The sequence below is a fragment of the Saccopteryx leptura genome, chromosome 4 (genome assembly GCF_036850995.1).
Source record: "Saccopteryx leptura isolate mSacLep1 chromosome 4, mSacLep1_pri_phased_curated, whole genome shotgun sequence".
Taxonomy (NCBI): Eukaryota; Metazoa; Chordata; class Mammalia; order Chiroptera; family Emballonuridae; genus Saccopteryx; species Saccopteryx leptura.
The window spans coordinates 136,110,918-136,135,201 of NC_089506.1; the positions used below are offsets into that span (position 1 = coordinate 136,110,918).

At 34.3% G+C, this 24,284-nt stretch overlaps 1 protein-coding gene across 12 annotated transcripts in view; it reads right to left on the reverse strand.

Annotated features, from left to right (window-relative positions):
- The window catches only part of SSBP2 (single stranded DNA binding protein 2), a 406,179-nt gene that overhangs the window by 65,443 nt on the left and 316,452 nt on the right, over positions 1 to 24,284 (reverse strand). For 10 of the 12 annotated variants that reach the window (XR_010751123.1, XM_066381775.1, XM_066381781.1 and 7 more), the window contains exon 5: positions 18,090 to 18,179. The exons of the other annotated variants lie outside the window; for them this stretch is intronic. Coding sequence is in view for 9 of the 10 variants with exons in the window: in XM_066381775.1 (XP_066237872.1) it covers positions 18,090 to 18,179 (90 nt within the window). In the remaining variant the exon portion in view is untranslated. The remainder of the gene's footprint in view (positions 1 to 18,089; positions 18,180 to 24,284) is intronic. 12 annotated transcript variants of the gene reach the window in all.

The following is a 24,284-nucleotide window of genomic DNA, read 5'->3' on the forward strand; positions in this document are numbered from 1 at the left end:
CTTAAAGTAATTATAGCAAAACAATTTTTAAATGTAAATTATTATTAAGATAATGTATCTAAATGGCAAAAAGGATAAAGAAATTTAGGCAATTGAATATAAAAAATAAAAACTTCAGGAAGAGCTACAGTGACTGGCTACGTCATTATACAAATTGGGTTCTAAATATGTACTTTTGACTAAATTATTCAGTTTGTTTATCAATTTCCTTTAATAATTTTAAAGTTGTCAAATTTTTTCACCTTTTCTATTATAGCCCTGTTTAAAATGTTAAAGAAATTTCTTTTCCAAGAGTCTTTGTGGTTAAAAGAGCTATGGCTTCATTTCATCAAAGATTTGTAATGTTTTAAAATTGATTATAAACTTCAAAGCTGAAATGTCTTTGTATGTCTTGAACCTAGCAAATTATGAAGTGTGTACTTCTTATTTTTTTTTTTTTATTCATTTTAGAGAGGAGAGGGAGAGACAGAGAGAGAAAGAGAGAGAGGAGAGACAGAGAGAGAGAGAAGGGGGGGAGGAGCTGGAAGCATCAACTCCCATATGTGCCTTGACCAGACAAGTGCAGGGTTTTGAACCGGCGACCTCAGCATTTCCAGGTCGACGCTTTATCCACTGCGCCACCACAGGTCAGGCAGAAGTGTGTACTTCTAATAAGAAAATGATCTTATATTAAAATCTATTTATTTTGTCAGATGAATCAGAAGCAGCTAAGATATGTTGACTCAGTCCAAGAACTGAAAAACATCCTAAAAGTATCGTTTGAGTGATTATTCAATTTTGAGTAGAAGGAGAATATATTTGATCACTCTGATTTGAGCACTAAAGTGTTTTAAGTTATTCCTAAAATTTATTAAAAATTCTATTTTTATTATATATGTTATAAATATATAGAATATACAAAACACACAAAACAAATATATTATTTATTACATGTAATATATAATATATAATAATATATTATATATAATAAATATATAAAAATATATACACAATAAATATATATGTATATAATAAAAAGTTGGCCTGGGGTCAACTCAATGAGCCTTGGCTGCAGGAGGGGAAGAGAGAGTCAAAGAGAGAAGAGGAGAGATAGGGGAGGGGTGGAGAAGCAGATGGTCATTTCTCCTAATGTGTCCTGACTGGAAATCGAACCCAGGACTTCCACATGCTGGGCCGACACTCTACCACTGAGCCAACCAGCCAGGGCCTATATTTTTCTATAAACAGTAAAACACAATATATAATTTACTTAAATGTAAGATTATTCCTTACATGAAATATAAGCAAATTATCAACTCAAGTGCTGAATATTATAAATTAAAATATTATGAATGAATTAATATAAATAAGAATTAATTTTAAAAAGTCTTGGGCAAGCCAGATCTATAGTATTTTATATATGAAATTTCATATTTATAACATATTTTCTAAAAATATTTTTAGAAATTAGGCCTGTGGTTTATGGCTACAAAATTCCCAGGGCTATTTTTAAAGCAGCATCTGAAAAATAAAATCCTCAAATATTTATGCTGTATAGAATTTTTCTTTTTCTTTTTGTTCCTTTTTTAAACATTAGAGTTATTGGTGTGACACTGGTTAATAAGATCATATAGGTTTCAAGTGTACATTTCTATGATACATGATTTGTATATTGCATTGTGTGTCTTATATTTTCCTATAATATCTTTTGAAGGGTCTGGACAAACCAATAAGAGAAACTTTGAGTTAAGTGAGCAATTTGGCTTTTTGCTCACTGTGGTCTTATATATTAATGTATTCCAAAGAGATCATTTTAAATGAAAAGAAACAAGTGGATTATTCAGGTAATATTGTCATCTCCAGCTGATAAAATGTAAGTGAATTTTCCAACTTGAACATTTAAAACATGCTTAGTTTTTACATATAACTGATCAAATTGGGCTCTCTTTTCTCATTTGGAAACCCGACTCTAAACTGGACTAGTTAAGTATCCTGCCAACTGGAAATGACCCCAATACTCACACGCTCTCTACTATTTTCCTAATACCTAATTGCATTAAAAACTGTCTTCAAATTCCAGACTCAACTTAAAAACTTTCGTAATTAAATAGTGCCACTGGAATTTTAGACTGGTTGCCTTTCTTTCACAAAGAAGTTATATGACATATTCAGTAATTCAAAGTATAATTTCTATTTAGTTTTTGAAACACAGAGAAGTAAAAATGGTTTACTAATAATTCTTGTTTATAATAATTTCACTTTGAAATGGACTATGAGGAAGAAATTGTTAAAAATATGACACAATACCAAATGCTGAGATAAATACTGAGATGTGCCTTATTTGAAATTGAGCATCTGAAATTTGCATGCTCCTTTGAATGTAAAATGATGCTATGGCATTGGTTTAATAAACTAATTGAAAAGAGAAATTTCTTTCTCTAATCTATGGCAATGTGAATAAATGTATTTTAATGGGACTGTTGTCCTCACCTGTGAGGCCCTATCAAAGGACTGCGAGAGGAAGAGGCGGTGCATGTGGCTGCTTGGGTCCTGCAGGCCCCACCAGTGTAGTAAGATTGACAGATAGATAGAGCACCTCTTTCGTTATTTCCTCTTATGTGCTCTTTCTCCCAGAAGTTCAAATGTATATTTGTTTTGTTTTGTTTTTTGGCAAAAAAAGGAAAGCTTATTAATTCCAATCTATGTCATTAAAGCAAAAAATCTAGTTAATTTAGATTTAAAAATCTACTATTTTTACTTAAAATATAAAGATTACTAGGGGTAAAGTATTCTTTTTGTTTGTTTTGCATTTTTCTGAAGTGAGAAGTGAGGAGGCAGAGAGATAGACTCCTGCATGTGCCCAACCAGGATCCAAATGGCATGTCCACCAGGGGGCGATGCTCTGCCAATCTGGGCCCTTGCTCCGTTGCAACTGGAGGCATTATAGTACCTTAGGCGGAGGCCATGGAGCCATCTCAGTGCCCAGGCCAACTTTGCTCCAGTGGAGCCTTGGCTGTGGGAGGGGAAGAGAGAGAAAGAGAGAGAAAGGAGAGGGGAAATAGTGGAGAAGCAGATGGGCGGTTCTCCTGTGAGCCTGGCTGGGAATCAAACTTGGGACTTTCACATGCCAGGCGAAGGCTCTACTGCTGAGCCAACCAGCCAGGGATAGGTTAAAGCATTTTAATATTAAATTAGTGTTGTTATAACCTAAGTTCTTAATACTCAGATTGACCCTTACATTACATTATCTAATTAACCACCTCTATCTTTAACTGCCCACCTGTTGAGGTACAGACACAGCAACAGAACCCAAAAGTGGTTGCATACTAGCAATTGAGAGCATTCTATATGAATATTTGTACTTCAGTGTTCAGAAATCAACTTGCTTCAAATATAATTTGAGATATTAGAACAAATTTAAATTATGTATGGTAAAATATGAATCTAAGGGATTTCCTAATAATAATTAATAATATAAAGTACACCTATGACAGACATGTGAATACTTTCTGCAATAACTGACTCAGAAGAACAGGTTCTTCAAAAAGAGATTCCTTGGCTATAAAATGTGTTTACTCTTTATATTTGGGGCAAAAAAAATTTTTTTTATAGCATGGGCATCAAATGATTTGCATGGGTCATGAGGTGAATCAATATTTTTGCTAGAAAATCCTTCACTTTAAAAAAGTTATTATGCTGTGTATGCAAAAATCATTTGACTAGAAGTCAAAGGCCCAGATTCTAGTTTTTGCAGCACTGCTAATTAGCAGAAGGGCCCTGAGCAAATAAACTCAGGGCTTTAGCTTTCTCAACCTTAAAATGAGGGAGTTAAACTAGATGATCTCTAAAGTCCCTTAGAAAATCAACAAAATAAAAACGCATGATTCTGTGGTGATTATCTCCATCATTGTCCTTAAGTATAAATATTAGTATATTGTAAATATTTGTAAGAATCTGAAGGGCGTGGGAGCGGGGCAGCATGAGGGGCAGAGTCATGCTCCTAAGGCACAAACCACCTTGACTGAGGGCGAGAGAAAACTATTTCTATGCTTTCCAGAGATAAATAAAAATCTAAAGAGAAAATACTCCAACAAACAATTATGCTCCTTTGTTCAGATCAAAGGTCAATAGGGAGAATTTAAAAAGCTGCACTTATTAATTAAAAGGTATGCTAAAGATTAGTTTATTTGCAAATATTTATCAAATACCTACAAAGGCCCTGCTTTAGTGGTTGCACATATTAGTGAATAAAGCAGATAAAGATCACTGCTCTCTGCTTAGGATTTTTCAAGGTTCACAGTCTTGTAATTAATAGGAGAAACAATTTTCTGGAAAAATTATTTTGTACTATCAGTCCACAAATCTGGAACAAATAGAATGTTCTCTTCACCAAATGGCAAGTATCAATGAAAATCTGAAGAAAATAGTATTTCAATCTGGCGCCTTATCTCAAAAGTCATGTTACATCATCCCTACTTGATAGAACACGTAGTACTATATATGACTGAAAATCAAGGTTATGCTATTAAAATAGTTTTCCAAATTAGACAAAATTCACAGAGTAAGATTCTTTATAATATAATAAATTGAGAGTACAGTTAGCAGTGTGATATATGAAAACTATATTTAGTCATAAATTCTTATTTCTACATGTTTAATTGCCCAGAATGAATGGGATAACCCAAAGTGAATAAAAATATATACAAAACCAGAAAGATCAATAAATATTTGATGATTAAATGAAAAGGAAAAAAACTAACAAATACAAATCAAGTGTCCATCACATTTCCTCCAAATAGTCTCTTAAAGAAAAGACCACAACATTTATAATCATAATTTATTTCAGTACAAGTCATTCAATTTTAAAGAATTATTATTTTCTAGTATATCAAGAATTATTCATGGACTTTTAAACTTCTGTTTTTCCTAATTTCTTTTTTCTAATGAGAGCTTTTCCGTTCTGCCAGTGGGAAGTAGTAGCCTCCCTCTTCTTTATAGTTGCTCATAAGCCGGAGTGTTTTATATCAGTTCCCTAAGAATCAGGAGCAATCAGCTCTTTCTCTTTCCTCACACTAGTTTAAGGTAGATTTCTCAGTCCAATTCCTTCCTTCTCTGAAGGTCCCAGATCTCCCTGCCAAGGGAATGGTTTTATAAATAATTTAGCAGAACTAAAATTGCAGGTGATAACCATTTGAAGCCTTAACTTCTTTTACTATCTACAAGATCAAATTGGACATCTATAATAATACATTGCTCAAATGTTAACTTTGTTAATATTTTCTAACATTAGTAGTTCTTAAAAAAAAAAGCCTCTAAATATGATTTATCAACACCAGAATATTCTCTATTTCTTAAGATTACTCTGTACCCTCCTTTTTCTGTCAAGTAAATTCCTGCTAACCCTGCAAGGGCCAGTTTACATGTTGCTTCCTCTTTCACCAGTCTTTGCAGGCTCCTCTCCCCCCACTTCCCGAGCAACCTCATCTCACACCCTGATCAGAGAGGGTTTAGTACACTGTAGTATGATGTGTGCACTGATACTTAGAAAACCTACTTCAGGGGAAAGAACACAGAACCATATCAGAGCAAGTTATTACCTTAATGTGAGGCTGCAAAATGTAATTTATCCATAAAATAAAATTGCATGTACTAGAATCCTTAAAATTAATGTAGCAATGTATAAATCACCTTAAATCTTATTTAAAATGGCCCTGGTCAGTTGGCTCAGCGGTAAAGCGTCGGCCTGGCGTGAGGGGGACCCGGGTTCGATTCCCGGCCAGAGCACATAGGAGAAGCACCCATTTGCTTCTCCACCCCCACCCCCTCCTTCCTCTCTGTCTCTCTCTTCCCCTCCCGCAGCCAAGGCTCCATTGGAGCAAAGATGGCCCGGGCGCTGGGGATGGCTCCTTGGCCTCTGCCCCAGGCGCTAGAGTGGCTCTGGTCGCAGCAGAGCGATGCCCCGGAGGGGCAGAGCATCGCCCCCTGGTGGGCAGAGCGTCGCCCCCTGGTGGGCGTGCCGGGTGGATCCCGGTTGGGCGCATGAGGGAGTCTGTCTGTCTCTCCCCGTTTCCAGCTTCAGAAATTAAAAAAAAAAAAAAAAATCTTATTTTAAATATTTTAACCTGGCATTAGAAACTCTTTAAATCTTAGTCTTTAAGAACAAATTGTTGAGAAAGAAAATTTAAAATCATTAAAAAAATCTCTTCTAAATAAAATTAAAAAAAAATAAGTCTCTATAAAATGCCAATCATTTAAGCTCTTTTTATAGGCTATATTTTATTTTATGAGAATAATTTAGAACACATCCATGATGAAGAGAAAACATTGACTTCTTTAGAGTGAAAACATACAGCATTTAGTTTATGCTTCTGAAAATTTAGTAGTCTAAGGTATATTGTAGAATATATAATTATGCAAGACTTACATAATTCAAAGAACTGAATTTTTTTTTAGGGACAAATTATTCATGTGTAATTTGCTTCTAATTTTGAAAAGAATAATATCTTTCTTAATGACTGAAAGAAATACTACACAATTATGCAGTTTAAGAAAATATGAACATATCAAACAATTTAGCAAGTGAATACTCACTTCACAAGTAGATGTTTCACAAGTTCTATACTGTACAATTATAATAAAATCTGACACATAATTTTATTTAAATTATTTGAGTTTTATTTGAATTTTGACACATTTTTAGAGAGGAAAGTTTTACTTCTAGAGTTTACTAGTTCAACCTCCTGATTTTATGTAAAAAAAAAACCTCAACAGACCAAGTTTTTTAACTAGCATTTTAGTTTTCGTACTGTTGTAATATTCTGCTACAGTAATACATTTATGGATTAAAGGCAGGTACACGTAGTTCATTCTTATAACCAACTGACCATAAATAGTCTGACTTTGCAGTTCCTCCCAGGCCCCTCAACAACTGTGCACCCATTCTCTTAATGCAGAATTCTTTACCCGTACTACCACTCTGCCAGGAAAAGCTGAAGAGGCAGTGGCATTTCAGGTAAGTAAGTTGATCTGCTTATAGCACTAGTTAGTATGTGATCTTGATCACTAGACTCAAAGAAATGTGATAAATGAAATGAAATAAATTCAATAAGCTTTATATCTCTTTAACATTTTTGGTGAAGTTTTGATAATATATATAGTCTTTAGTCTGTGCTTTTAAAGTTAAATGCCTACAGGACTGTAGAAGCTGGGTGGGGAATGGTGGTAAATGAATGTGGTATTATTAGAAGAGTATCATCATTATAATCAAACTGTTCATTATAATGTGGTAACTTCTAATGAAGTTCAGGAGAAAGGGGAGGAAGCAGTTAGCACATTCTGAGAGAGCATGTACAGAGTAGCATTCTATAAATACTTGGTTGGCTCCATAGCAGGCTCATTGACAGAGTGAATGAGCCACATTGATGGAAGACTGTAAAAACCAGCGATAGATATAATAAAGCTTGGTTCTTGTGTATAAAATCTCACCTAGCCAGTTTATTGTTAAAAATATTGTCTTGTTAAAAATAGGTAGGATCTATTGATATTGTAAACTATAAGCCATAATATGCACAGTATATCTGGTTTTCTAGTGGGAAAATGCTTATAAACAATGTATGGAGGAAATTCTGGTTGCTTAAGTAGGATAAACTACATCTTCCAAAGGACCTAATAAAAGTTGGCAATGATCAACTGTTGATGATCCCAAGAAGATACTAGGTTATAATTATAATAAGCATATCAATTTATTTATGATTTGGCAGAAAAAGTATAGTAACTCACTAATCTTTTTCTGAAGCATAGACCAGCCATGAAAACTGCTAACAATTCCACAGAGCAGCTCATCTCTCAGTTGTTTGTTCCATAAAGTGCTGTGTTTATGCATGGGACACTAGTCTTTTATAGGTTGAAATAACAATAAACCATAATTCTTAGGTCTCAGAAACATCATGTTTTAGCTGAAGGGGAGCAGTTTGCCACTCCAAAATATATCTCTTTGCAGAGGTGGGTTTGATGGCGTGCGCACCGAGCACGCGCCCACGACGTCTAAAGGTCCCCGTAAAACCCCAACATCACACTTTTTTCTAATTACACCAAGTTTGGTTTCATATGTGCAATTTTAACATTAACAGTACATAATATTTTTTATTTATGTACTTTTATTTTCCCTGTCTCTCTCTTTATTTTAAAGGGCCCAATATTTTCTTCTGCACTCGAGGCCTCGACTGACCATAATCCGCCTCTGCCTCTGGGATGTTAACTATTTTAAGTTGGTTATTTTTAAGAAACCAAAGACTCAGAAAGAACCTTTGACCTTCCCCTAACTGCCGAAGAAATTCGATAGAGGACTAGCTCTAGAAAGGGAGCTTTCATCATAGGTAACCAGATTAATATGAAGTGCTGTGAGAAAGGCAGGGAGGAACCCAGCAAGGCCACTTTGATCAAAGTCCTCTCTGTGTCCCATTACTGAAGATGGCCCAGCAAACATTTGTTTACCAAACATTTGTTTTCCAACTCCGTGTGAACCGAATTGTGAATTACCCTCCGCCCCTGTGAAGTAGGAAACCATATCCCTGCCCCCTTGTCCTCAGCTCAAGACGGTATATAAACCCTCAGCCGCCTGCGTGTCCCTGGCTTCAGGTTCCTATGGAACCCTGAATGGACATATGCAGTGAATCTGGTTCTTTTTGCATGTTAATCTATCTCGTGGCAATTGGATTATTAGACCAGTTGAAAGTACAGGGAAAGTGGGAAATTCCTCTCCTCCCCCACTCAGCTTACACATTTTCTTTCTTTTAAGAAAAGGCTCAGCATTTGAGTAAGAACATTAAACAGTTGCTTTCTTAATTGTCTTTAGAAAATAGCCATCTTTAATCCAAAAATCTGTTAGAAAATAGTTATTTTCCTAAAAGCAATCAATTTCATCATCATTTAGACAAAAAACCCCAACAAAAACACAAAGTACAAAGTGATATAGAGCCTGAAAAAATAATGGTTATCTTCAGGAACTATATCAACTACATAAAGATCAAATGTCTGCCTTATTTGGTCCTGGACAGACATGGCTTTAGACAGATTTAGCCTTTCTTCTGGTATTTTTGATGTACTTTTTAAAGCAGACACAGGGAATAAGACATATTCTGACATTAAAAAAAAATTCTAGTCTCTTTCAAGGGAAAAAAACTCCCAAACATAATTTCAGGAAATGATAAATGTGACAGGTTATAATTATTTATCTACAGTCCTATAAAGGTAATATACACATATATTCACTGTAAGATTTAAACAAAAGCAGAAACATTTAAAAAAATCTATATATTACTTTTTATTTATTCTGTGTGTTATTTTTTTAGTTTATTCAATACACTTGGTTGTATATGATTTTCCTATATAGATTTCTATTCTCTATTTTGCTATTCTATATTTCCCTTAGAAGATTACCTCCTTTTTCCTTAACTGTGTTCGGTTTCCTACAGTCATACTCTGAGAATATTATTTTGAAAAAATCATTACAGATTGTTGTAACTTTAATATTTCATTTCAGACATCTTATATATAGTAAGAACATTCACATGTTTATATTTATAATTCCATAAGATGCTTCATGAGGTTTCTTCATGAGTTTTTTTTTTTTATAGATAAGTAATGAAGCATAAATTATGCATCAAATAAATTTTGTCAAAGTTTCCTTACAATTCATATACCTTAATTGGTCAAGTTTCTTTTCTGTTTTTCATGAAAATCTCCATCAGGCATTACTGACACCCCATTGAATAATATACTCTTGATTAACACGTTTTAATTCCAACTAGTAATAAACTAATTTAGCTCACAAAATGACATACTTGTGCTGGCGTATTCTGCTGATAAGCACAAATACGTGTTTATCTCTCATACATTTTAGATATTCTATCATCAGCAGCACAATTAGAATAACATTAAAAAAACTGTAAAATATTAGCAGATCCAGTTTCCTAGATGTTATTTTGGCAATTCAGCATAGAGTTATACTCAGGTTGACCCTTTTGATATGTATTTAGTCTAAGCATCAAAATTACTCTCTTACATTATGGGCCTTTTCAGAAAGCTTCTATTTCTGAAGCTTTCATTACCATGTAAAAGATGTAGGTATATGACAATGGGCTTATGAATTATGAATGGAACTATGCTGGCTGCTAGTCTAATAAACCATAAAAGTTTGATAATACTCTATAAAGTCTATAATAATTAGTTTTAGATCAATTTACATTTACAAATACACACAGACATGTTTTTTGGTGTCTGTGTGACAAGTAGCTGGAGTTCTACGTACACTGAGTCTGGCTCTGGGCTGCCTGCATTACTACTGAAGTCACAAGGACAGATCAACCTACATAGTGCAGTGAAAGAAAACACAATGGGTGTAAAAATAAACATTTGAGATTTATAATTTAGGGTAAAATGTCAGGGGACTCAACCAAAAAGGAAGGTAAAACAATAATTTTTATAAATTCCTCTTAATTTTTCATTAAAGATCGCAAAAGTGTTCTAATACATCCTATTGTATACTTAAAACAAATCTATCCCATCTGTATAGGGAATTTATAATATTCCTTATAATATCTTTAATATTCCAAACAATGGATCATTTTTATTTCTGTAACCAGTATTAAATTTAAAAATTAAATTGTGTTATAAATAGCCTTTGCAGATTTGCAATTTGGTATACATATTTTTCTCCCTCAGGGTTTTAGTAAAAAGTTCAGTAGTCTGGGAAAAAAAGTCTAGTAAGATAAGTTTTTTACTTCAAATTATTTGAAAAATAGATTAGTTCTTATTACAGGTATAATTTTAATACATATCTTATTATATCATGTTAAATAGCTGGAATCCTTCAGCTTAGGAACACCTTTAGAATGAAAGTGAAAGGAAAACTGGTATTGGTCCAGGATGGCCATGCTCTTTCCTAAATACTCATTCTGACAAACAAACAAAAAGTAAGGATTTCTAAGAGGAAACTACCTCATTCATCCTAATTGGAAAACCAGAGTAAAGACTGAGCCTTGACACCCCTCCTCTGCTCTGCCCATCTACTCATGGCTGTAAAGCCTTCCGTTGTTTGAAAAACTGCAATTTTTTAAAAGCTCACTTAGTTACTCAAGCTGAGCAGTTTTAATTTGTTCTAATAGTTGAGGCCAGAAAAACTCTTACCACGACTGCAGGGAACCATTATCAAAGCCAGCAGCTGTCAGGCACCTTTATTTTTTTTAGGCTGCTTTTATCTTTATACTAGAGAAAGACTTGTTCTATTTTTAATATTTAGAATCTCTGTTCTTTAAAGATTCAAAATTACATTTTTGAGAAAACTTAAACTTAATTTTTTTATTTCTTAAACTTTGATAAATAAGTAACCTCCCCCACCTCCATTCTCTAAGTCTCGGTGTATTTAGTTCTGAGAAATGCTATTTTTAACGTTTGAATTTTCAAACCATATATAAATATATTGATAATATTAGAAGGCATAGTTCAGTAAATTAATTCTGCTTGAGATTTTCAGTATTCTATTCAAACAAAGAGAAGATGCACTAACTAATCTTTTTTTTAACGAATCTTTTAGTTTGTCATCTAAGATCAAAGATAGTATCTAGAACTTCTGGAGAAAGAAAAAGGAATTTTTCCTTAGGTTTAGAGTAGTTCCTAAGACTAGGCTGTAAAACAGCCCCATTAGGAAGGATAAAAGGAAAGACAAACCATAGGGAATGAAGACAATCTGAAGATGAATAACAAACAACAGAAGGACTGAGAAGGCATGTAGACTACTTAACTACATGTGTAAATAAGAGGGCAAGACAGGTGCCATCGGTAATAAAATAGCTGCATTCTGAAAGTCTGATTAGGAATAGCAGAGCAGATGGGTATACTTAGTTATGAAGATACCATCAAAACGTAGGAATTATTCCCAGAAATAGGTTAATTAATCGATCTCCAGAAACATTTAACCAGGGTTTGCAAAAACATTCTTCTTATTTTTCCTTTACAGTTTCAAGTGCTAGATTAAATAACCAATTTTCTCATTTTTGACTCATTTTCATTTTTTTCTTTTAAAATATTATGACTATTTATTACCCTCGGCTTTGTTTTTGTCTTTGTTGTTTTATGTGATTTATATTGAGCTTTTTCTAGTCAATAATAACACCATGGAGAAAAGGGGACAATTCTTTGTATTTTTGTTCTTCTTATTGCATTATTACGATGTCAAAGTGTGAGGTCCGCTTGCTACACTGCAGTCTTGCCAAAAATAACACCTTTGGAAAACATACCCTGACAAGTAGAGCCATCTGCAGACTACCACTAGATGGCAAAGCAGCTTTAGACTACTAACATTATGCCTGCAAAGAAAACGTGGTTTACAAATCTGCTGGAACATATTTTCAATTTTACTAGAGTTGGGATCAATTTAGATTTTAAAATATGCATGACCACCTTAGTATGAAACTAAATTGCTTGGTATACATGATCTCCAACAAGTATTTACAATTTTATTCATGTAAAGCCTTAACTTTACCTCCCAACATCAGTAGACTAAGTTTTCAACAGTTTCATTTAGAAAACTAAAAGCTCCAGTGACTGAAATAAATATATCAAGATAAAAAGCAAAGCAAATCATACATAATATGGCAACAATGAAAGAAAGGCTATACAGAGTTCTAAATTAGGAATTTACAAATATATCCCATATAAGGTATACACTAAAAGATACCTATATCAGTATGTATTAAAAGAGTATATTGTGTTTTTATATAAAAGATATAAAATGCTTAGTAGAGTGATAAAAACAATAGGTTTCTTCTTAAAAGTTTCTTGTGGCAAAAAGAAGAAAGAAGAAAAAGTATTTTCACCCTCTCATAATTCTTTTAGTTGAAATAAAAAATGTTCAATTTTTTTATTGTGGTACAAGTTATAGTAAATTCACAAGAGAAGTTTTCTTGTTACTTACTCAAATCTATAAAATTGTAGAACTTCATAAGGTAAGAGTTAATAGTCTTAATTTTTTAAAAAACAAAAGAATGAGAACTGTTTTATTTTATGCATTTTACTAAATTATTTTGATTATTATACATGAGAAGAAAATCTAATTGGTTCAAAAAACACTGTTGCCTATTCAATAAAATTGCTGTACTCAAACTTTGCCTATTTTTACACTATGAATGTAAAAATAGAGTAGATTGATGCCTTTAATACCTAACACAAATGTTTTAATATACAGTGATACTTCTGAATAAGACTGAGACACAGAGACAGGCGAGTCAGAACACAGGCCAGTTCTGAGTGCGTGTTGTCTACCGTGTGTACTTGCGTCACATCACAGTGCTGTCTTCTTCCACTAAAACTTCCAAATGAACATACAGGCCAGTGAACATTCATATTTGAAGCCTAACAGAAATTTAAGAAAATCTCTCTGACCCCAGTAACAAGACTTCCCAATTTAAGAAAGCTGCTCTAAAATCATTCACCAGTTCCATGGCAGGTCACTGAGAATCTGTAGGGTTTTGTGTACAATTATTTTTTTGATGAAAGACTCCAAGTAAATAAAGATATGTGACTTACTTTAAATGGCTTTATTTTACTAAGTTGATACTTCTTGCATGTCCAACTGTTCCCATTAATTTTACTGAGTTGGTTTCCTATTCAATAACAGAAGCTCTGCCATTTCAATAAAAATGTTAAAGTGTATGAACAACATTTGTGTCTACCACAAACAGAAAGACACTAATCTAAAGACTGCCTTCCAGGATAAACTTGTTAAATGTATGAGGTATAGTAATCATTATTATTATTCACTTTATATAAATAAAGTTAATGTTAATAAATAGCATTATTAAGTTAATTGCTTATTCAAATACAGTTGTTATGAAGCCACACATTTAGTTTGTGATAATTCCACTTGGTAATGTATTTAAATCTATATAGTTAGATCAGAGTGGAAAAGACAGAGTTTGCTCTACAAGTAAAACAGGAATAAAAAAAGTATGTTTGTCTAATTTAGGAGAACTATTTTAATATGCTTTTTATGGTATAATCACATATTGAGTGAAGTTCAGAACTACTGAAGACACTGTTTTACATACTAGTTACAAATTCTTCTTTCTTTAGTTTCATTTATTCACTGAATTCTAATTCTGATCCTTTCCTACTATAGTCCCATTCCAGCTGTCCCCAAATAAACTTTGCACTTCTTCACGAAGAATGGGAATTGAAACTATTTTCATATTCTAGATAATTCTTGGAGTTCGAGATCTCTTTGTAACTGGATTAGAAACTGGTATTAAAATTTGAATTATGATTTTTTGTTGCTATTTCTACTCATAGAAGGCAGCTATTCCTCATTAATAACAGTATAGCTAGAATCATGCTTAAGTATGGCCCAATAGAGTAAAAAACCAATGCTGATATTTAGAAAATATTTGAATAGTCAGATCCCATATGTACCAAAAGATAATAGCATCTTATTTCTTTAGTAAGAGTTTGATATTTTGACTTTTTCAGTATTTCAGAAAGGCATTTCTAGGGAGACTGGATATAGTTCAGCCTGTTGAATAGGGGAAAAGTCCTGGGGATTAGCTGGAATGGTCTCCAGGGATACAGAGGAATGGCATGCATCAAACTCAAACATACCTAAATTTTTTTCTACCTCCTGTCTTTCCTAAATCAGATAGAGATGGTAAAATATTTTAGAGGCCCAAAGTAGGAACCTCAGATTCATTCTTGATTCCTCCAGCTCTTTCTCTTCTACCCTTATGTTGGTTAATCAACTGAGGCCTACCAAACATAATTAATGCTTTCTCCTTCCCAATTCCACTGCCCCTGCTCTTGAATATGTCCACAAACTCTTTTCTTGGCCGCTGCAATAGTCAACCACACAACACCGCTGCAGCCAGACTCTTTAATGTTGCCTTCGTTTAGATTTTAAGTGTTAGTATTTTGGAGTTCTGTTGTATACCCTCTTACTCTCATTCTGTACTTTCTCACTAGATAATTAATCTAACTCTGTGGATTCAAGTACCCTTAATATGATGATAATCCTGTAATTTTTTTTTTTTTTTTTTTTTTTTTTTGGTATTTTTCTGAAGCTGGAAATGGGGAGAGACAGTCAGACAGACTCCCGCATGCGCCCGACCGGGATCCACCCGGCACGCCCACCAGGGGCGATGCTCTGCCCACCAGGGGGCGATGCTCTGCCCCTCCAGGGCGTCGCTCTGTCACGACCAGAGCCACTCCAGCGCCTGGGGCAGAGGCCAAGGAGCCATCCCCAGCGCCCGGGCCATCTCTGCTCCAATGGAGCCTTGGCTGCGGGAGGGGAAGAGAGAGACAGAGAGGAAGGAGGGGGGGCTGGAGAAGCAAATGGGCGCCTCTCCTATGTGCCCTGGCCGGGAATCGAACCAAGGTCCCCTGCACGCCAGGCGGACGCTCTACTGTTGAGCCAACCGGCCAGGGCCAATCCTGTAATTTTTTAACTGTAGCCTAGATTACTGTTTTAGGCTTCAAACCTGTAAGTTCATTGGCCTAAGGGACACTCTTGGAGGCCTCACAGGAAGCTCATTTGTCCCACCTCCATCCTACTCCTCATTTGTGGTACTTATCTCAGAAAACAAAAGCTCCATCTGTCCAGATGAGCCAGAAATCAGGGCATAATTCTTGAATTCTTTTACTCATAATTCCCGCATTTTTTGTCATTCACACCTCTTCATCTTTCTCCTCACCACCACTACCTTAGTTCAGGCCATCATTAAATTTGCCCTGGCTTACTATAACAGCCTCATAAAAAGTCTCCCTCCTTTCAGGCTTGCCCCTCTGCAGTCCTGGCTACATACTGCAACTGGAGTGAGTTTTCTAAAAATGCAAATATGAACACGCCTCTGTCCTGCTTAAAATACTCTGGATCTTTAGAAAAATTTCCCTCTTCCTGGAATATTCTTTCACTCTGCCCCTACCTCCTTTGCCAAACTCATCTTTAGATGTCAATCTGGATTTCATTTACTATTTCTCTGAAATGCCCCTCCCAAGATTGGGTTTGGTGGCCTTCTGATTTGCTCTAAGAGCACACTACTCATTTAATAAAGCCATTTTTTTTCTATACTCTAATTGCCTTTTCTCCCTCTCTCTCTCTCACTAACCATAAGTGTTTTTTTGAGGGCAGGAATTTCATATATGTACAATTATATAATAGGTGCCTAAGAAAGCCTGAATATACTCTAGTTTGAATTCAGGTTACTGCCCTTCTTGAAGATCTCTGACAGCTCTTACATGCCTACTGAATGAAGACTCAAGTTCTTAACATGGCAAATACGGCTCTTCTCAGTATGCTGGAGGGCATCCTCCCAACTTCATGTCCAGGAATCCTGCCCACCCTCCTATTTTCTGTATGTGTCACAGACAGAAAATATACTCTGCACAGAGTCATTCTGATATCTCCATAATTTTGCTCATACTATTCCCACTTTTTGACATACTGTATAATTCCTCTGCTTATTTCCCTGAAGAACTTTTTCCAAACCACTTTTAGCCCCAATTCAGGCAGCCTTAATAGCTCTCTTCTAGGTGATCATATAACTGTACATTTTACTCTGTTACAGCACTTACCTTGCTGCATTACAGACAATTATTTTTAATAATGCCTCACTGGCTAGACACTGAACTTCAGGAAGATACATATCATATATACTCATTTTTTAGATGTCTGGCACCTCGTTGTCCTTAACCATTTATCGCAATAAAATAACTCTGTTTCATCTACTTTTATCAAGATTAAGAGAGAATAAAGGCAAGGGGAAAATAGTTCATTCTACAAAATGTAAATATGAAAATGTATAGGTTTATACACTTTGCTTAACCCTAGAAAATATTTGGTTTCCTTCCCAACCAATCCTCACTTTATAAAAAGTTCCACATAGAGAACTTTTAGTCGGTTCTACTAACACTTAAAAGTAAACTCTTCTGATTCACTCACTAATTCCAGTGTATCCTTGGCATAGAGACATAAAGCATGAAGAAAAAAATAAAGTGAGCTATGAATATTTTTATGAGTAATAATCAACTATTAACTTTAAAAGGTACATTTAACGACACAAGTCCAGAAAGCCTTGATTTGAATCCCAGACCTGTTTCTTTCTGACTTTGTGCAAACTACCTATCTATCAAGTCTTGCCTTTTCAATCTGTGCAATGGGAATGATAATAATAATTATTTCATACCTAGGGTTATTGTAAGAATTAAGAATTTATATATCTAAAACATTTAGAACAAAGCATGGCAAGCAGTAAGCAATTATTGTGTTAACTATTATTACTATAGCATGTTACATTAATTTCTGTAATGCTTTCTAACTCTAGTTTTTAACTGCTAAATTCTTTCTAATTTTCTCTGAAGGTGTTGTACAATTAACCATGTAGTAAGAAAATAAACTTCAGAACTTTTGTCGGTTTGGGTTAGAAAACTGTCATATTTAAGATCTGTATGCCATAAAATAAAAAAGAGATGTAACTGTAAAATCATCATCACCATGGCTAAAGTAAATGGTCTTGCTGAAATTTTACAGTGCTAATATACATATTTTAAAAGATGATTTTAAAATGTGATGTAATGATCATAATAAAAATTCCAGCTTAAAAGTCACAAAGATGATTCTCAAATATTTTGAAATAGTCTATAATCTTAATAAATAAATAGGTTATGATTTAGCCATATGTTTAAAGTACAGCCCAATCTTGATTATCTTTAGTCTCTGGAGACATGGATAGCTAAGATATTTAAAATCCAGATATCATTTCAGAGCCTCTTTTTGCCTCTTCTCCCACCAAATATTTACCAAACTTAATGGGCAAACTTACATTTCAACTCTTTTCTTCTTGAACAATAAATGCAAAATAAATAAATGAATAAAAATTTGACAATACAGGAAGAAAAGACCAATCTATACACTAAATAACCAGTCTTTGAATAATCAAGAGTTGGCCGCATAGCATTATGTTTACCTTAAGAGTGAAAATAGGCTCATTCCCCTTCATATCTTTAAGTAAAATCAAACAGGAGTTCCTATGCGCCTTAACGTTCCTAGGCAGAGTTTCTCTGAGTACCTGAAAGAACCCTGGTGGCACAGGACCTACTGGCATGCCATCTCCTGGGGGAATGTTTCCTAGCACTGGACTGGGAGCTGCTGCAGCACTCTGCAAAGAATAAAGGAGAAACAAGCCTATATCATTACAGAGAAGGCACAACACCAAAGACTAATAATGATAATAGATTGTAGGAGGGGAAACTTTTCATTCACGGGAACAATACTGGTAATTTCCTCCACTACAGAGGTAAACTAAGATACAACAAGTTAGTTTAGTAGAAAACTAAGTTATTTTGTTTAAACGGGTCTCTTTAAAATTTCTGAAGTCACAGAACTTTAATAAGGTATTATATTTAAATGATATATAAAAAACAAATAATAATATGACAAAATGATAAAAGTTTAAGCAAACCCTTTAAGGGACAGGCATCTGAAATGGCAACATAAGTAACAGGAGGTAAATATGTGAGTAATAAATTTGGAAATGGTAGTTGTAGGAGTTGGAAAAAAAGAACTCTCTTTTAAGATAATCCTTTTGTGTGTCATAAACAACATAATAAACTTTTTGCCTATAGGTGGCAACATATTATTTATTTGCTTTCTGATAATCTACAATTGGTAGCCAAAATAGAAGTGGTAACAAAAATGAGGTGGTCAGTACACAAAAGTAATTAGGAAATTGAATAAGAGAAAGGAATTCGATTTGGAGAGATTACTCTTATATAAATAGCTTATGAAAAAATCAGATTGAAAAATTCAAAGGCTACTTGTTCACAAATTATTTCATGGAATACTAGAGCTTCATAACATAGGATTACAAAAAACTTTGGGTTTAGACTCTTTGTAATCAAATCAAGGGTTTACATTTAATTCTTATACAGAGTAGCAATATATACAACTGTACTATAACCATGAATTTTTTTTAAGTTTTTATTTTTATTTATAACCATGAATTTAATTTCTCAACCTGGTTAGACATATTACAAATGCTGAGAGCAGTCAAGAAGGAACCAGAAATATTCTAAAGACAGATTAGTATAAATCCAACAGCTCTGCTATGGAAAGAACTCAAAACAAATCCTGAATCGAATGCATCTGTTGCACTGTCCTCAGCTATATATCCATAGTCATTCATGGAGTAATATTCTATTAGAGGATGTAATAAAAAGCTCAGTATGTCTGCAGCACATATTTCCTGGTAGATAAACTGAGAAAAATAATACTGTTTATTCTATAGCACTGGCAGTTATTAATAACGAAGGCCAATGATTTTAATATTTCCTAAATGTGGCTATCTGAAGAGTTGCTAACCTATGAATGCTAAAATTCTGAACTTCTGATAAAGCTTATAAGCATAAAAGGAGAACTATTTCTAAATATTAAGATAAAACATTAATTATTATTTTTATAAACATTGATTTTAGAGAGAAGAAGTGGAGAGAGAGAAAAAGAGAAAGAGAAACATGGATTTGTTGTTCCACTTATTTCTGCATTCATTGGTTGATTCCTGTGTGTGCCTTGACTGGGGATTAAACCGTAACCTTGCTGTATAGGGACAATGCTCTAAACAACTGAGGTCTCTGGCCAGGGCCTATATTATTCTATTTTAAGCAAAAGCATGCAATTTTATTTAGGGTACATTAACTGAATACCTACCATTTGTCAGATAATGTTCTATTTCATTTTATATATAAAAACTCAAGCTTTTTTAAAAAAATAAAAAGCAAATTTCCTTTTTTTCATTTTAACTAAACTTGTATAAGAGTTGAATAACAATGTTAGAGTAAGAAAAAAATTTACCACCAGACATGTATCCTCTTTAAGTTTGAATATATATATATATATATATGATTAAGACAGATCTAAGGAAGAAGGATTTTATCTACATCCTTTGATAGCCACTTTCTTTCAGGGGAAAGTTGCTCTTAGTTCTAAAAGCTAGACATTTGATGTCATTATTATTCTAATTAATTGCAGAATAGAAACTTGTTTTTGCAATACAAAAGACATTAAAAAATAGAAATTTATAAACCACACTCATCTATACTTTTATAGAAATGCATATTATAATGTATAGTTCAAAGATGCTATTTCTCCCTCAATTCTAGTTGCCTAGAAAGTATAAAAAAGAAGATTTTGCATACCAAAGGAAAAAAAATGTTTGTTGGCAACTAAACTAAAATTCAATAAGTAAAGATGTGGGATCATCATTGGCTTCATTACTTTTTTTGGAGGGAGGAAGGAACTACATAGTTTATAGGTATATAATATGCTAAACTTTTTCTCAAAGTTCTTCATGATATGTTTCCTATGGTTTTTTTCCAGCTATTATTTAAAAGTGAAACAAAAGAATCAGATGAAGATTTAAGTAATATGTCTTTAAAATGCCTGCATTTAAGTTTATGACTCCAAAATTATTTAGTAAATTCAATCAAAATATATAGCCAAACACTCTTTTAAGCTGTGCAGTATAGCAGTTAATGTTCCGCTCTTTTGATGTTAACATTCTAGTAAGGGAAGCGAGGCAGTAGTGCTATGGAGGAAAAAAAGATCAGGGAAGAGAACGTTTCCAGCATAGGGAGTAGGGATTATAATTTCAAACAGGACAATCAGGAATAAATCAATCAGTCAAACAAATTAATGGATCAGAACATGGTGACTAATTGATTTGAAATATCCCTTTTACTCCATTGTTGATATTAGCTTCCTACGTTTCAAAATGCATCAAATCCTTACAGTTTGTACCTATTCCCTGATAATCATAAAAATATTTTGTAGAAAATTTTCTTTCTAGATAATCATACTTTGGGCATAACAATAGAGGTGTCTTGAAAATAAGGAGTTTTAGAGTATAGAGCATGATGATTTCTGGTGTGATAGTAGTTTCGAGCCTTGGCCTAAAGACATAAAGTGAAGTGAACAGAATACACATAATAATCCAGGTTGTTTACCCAGTACAAGGCACTAGTTCAGAGCACTTCTGCCCAAACTTCACTTTATGGACTACATTTTTGAAATAAGCAATCTACCCATTCACAATTTTCCACTGGGATTTCTTGACAAGGATAATAACTCTCTTTGCTGTACTATGTGGACTCAAGATTTAGTGTATGATCTGGTACACCATGTTGATCATTAACAAATACTAGTGTGATAATAAACATTGCAGAGGCTCTAACTGCCTAACTTGCTCATTTATATACAGCAGCAATATAAATAATACATGCCTTAAAACTGAGAGCTAAATACTGATGGGCACTTGGGGTGCTTGTACATCTTGGTTTCTTTGGATAAATCCCCAGAAGTGGAATCATTGGGTCATAAGAGTTGGGAATTGGTAGTTACAGATAGTCTTGGGATATAAAGTACAGCATAGGATATATAATCAATAATATTCTAATAACTATGTATGGTGCCAGGTGGGTACTGGGAATACCAGGGGGAACACTTTGTGCAACCATTATGCTGCACACCTGAAACTAATACAAATAATACTGAATGCAAACAGAACTTTAAAAAAATACAAAAAAAAAAGTAGGTGGTCTGAACTGAGATATGCACACAGGATGAATACTTGATATGAAAAAAGACTGCAAATAGATTATTAATAATAGTTTAAATTGATTAATTTTGAAATAATAGTTTGAATATACTGAATTAAATAAAACATTAAGATAAATTTTAATTTTACCTATTTATTTTTACTGTTTCAATGTGCCTAGTAGAAAATTTAAAACTACATATGAGGTTTGCATTCTATTTACTTTTACTTGATTGATTTTAGAGAGAGAGAGAGGAAAAAAATACTTTTATATAAAAATAAAATAAAATAAAAGCAATAGTAGTTATTGTTACAATTTTAATGCAAAGCACAAATACTTTAGCTGCTGGTTGAAGACATATTCTTAATCATACTAAGAAATCTTTCTATGCCTAAATTCTAAAAACAATTTTCAAAGAAATCAGGAATAAAAAAGAATGTTTTGGGTTTTTCATATTTGATTAGAGTCATCTGGGTTTTCTTTTGGAAAGTACAATATAAGTAATCATATGCTTATAAGTTTCTTTTTTTAGAAAATTAAATTTAACAGGGTGACATTGATCCACAAGAGTACAAAGGTTGCAGGTAAACATCTCTGTAGCACTTGAACAGTTGATTATGTTGTATACCCATCACCCAAAGTTAAATAATTGTCCATTACCTTATATTTGTCCCTCTTAAACTTAAAGCATCACTGTGTTTCTTAGATAAGGTTGGTCATGAAGAATGATTCTTTAATAAGATGATAACTTACATTTGCTAATATTTTATTGAGCACTTTGTATCTGTCGTCTGTATGAGACGAGTTAGACTGCTCCTTGCTGTATTACATCTTTCCAGCCTGAGCAACAGGATTATTCTACCTTCTCAAAATGGATTATATAGCAAACTGTTTCTTTTTTTTTTTTAATTTTTAATTAATTTTAACTTATTGTGTTAACATAGATTCAAGTGTTCCACTCACTACAACACCCTCACTACCCACCGCCATGCTCCCCATTACACCCCCTTTGCATCCCTCCCCCAAACCCCCTCCCCCCTTCCCTCTGGGATTTGTTGTCCTGTTATCTGTATCTATGTGTTATGTACTATATTTCCACACGTATAAGATGCAACTTTTTAAAAAAAATTTGGGGTCTAAAAACTGGGTGCGTCTTATTCAGTGGTTGTAGATTTTTTTACTTGCATTTCCCACTTTTTTTCGCTTGTTTTTGCACTCATTGTTGAAGACAGTGATTGTCATCAGACAGATGAGAACAAGCTAGTGGGTGGGAGTTTTGACAGTGATAAGTTGTATGAAATTTATAATGAATAAAACTTGAGTTCAATAACTTTTTTTCTTTTTTTTTCTGAACCTGGAAACCGGGAGAGACAGACAGACTCCCGCATGCGCCCGACCGGGATCCACCCGGCACGCCCACCAGGGGCGATGCTCTGCCCACCAGGGGTCGATGCTCTGCCCCTCCGGGGCGTCGCTCTGTCGCGACCAGAGCCACTCTAGCGCCTGGGGCAGAGGCCAAGGAGCCATCCCCAGCGCCTGGGCCATCTTTGCTCCAATGGAGCCTTGGCTGCAGGAGGGGAAGAGAGAGACAGAGAGGAAGGAGGGGGTGGTAGTGGAGAAGCAAATGGGCGCTTCTCCTATGTGCCCTGGCCGGGAATCGAACCCGGGTCCCCCGCACGCCAGGCCGACACTCTACCGCTGAGCCAACCGGCCAGGGCCGAGTTCAATAACTTAATGTAATACTTTTTTTTTTTTCAAATTTCAGGCCCCAAAATTAAGATGCGCTTTATACATGGAAGCGTCTTACGTATGGGGAAATAAGGTGTATATAATTTCACTAATCCCTTCACCTTCTCCGATCCCATCCCCTCCTCCCCCTTCCCTCTGACAGCTGTCCCTCTGCTCCCTGTGACCCTGCCTCTGTCTCTATTCCGTTCCTCAGTTTACCTTGTTCATTAGATTCCACATATAAGTGAGATCACATGATATTTGTATTTCTCTGCCTGGCTTATTTGGCTTAGCATAATAATCTCCAGGTCTATCCATGTTGTCGCAAAAGATAAGATTTCCTTCTTTTTCACGACTGTGTAGTATTCCATTGTGTATATGTACCACTGCTTTTTAATCCACTTGTCCACTGACAGACACTTGGGCTGTTTCCAGATCTTGGCTGTTGTAAACAATGCTGCAATAAACATGGGGGAGCATATCTTCTTTTGAATCAGTGATTTGGTATTCTTAGGATATACAGTGGTACCTTGAGATACGAGTTTAATTTGTTCTGTAACCGAGCTCGTAAGTCAGTCAACTCGTATATTAAACAAATTTCTCCCATTTAAAATAACTGAAATAGATTTAATCAGTTCCAGCCTCTAAAACATCCCCAAACCATCCTAAATTATGAAAAAAGATGTGTTTTTAATTAAGAAACACACATGTATACTTTACCAATGCATAACAAAATATATGAAATAAAAGAAAAAAGTGTTATTAATACTGTATTCTTACCTCAGAGAGAAGAGTGTAGCTAACGGAGGTGAATGGCTGCACTAACACTAAGTGTAAACTAAAACTGCATTTTCTTTACTTTAAACACAACTAAAACTGCACTTTCTTTACTTAAAATGAAACCACAAAAACTTAATTGCAAAAAAGTGCACTTTCTTAACTTT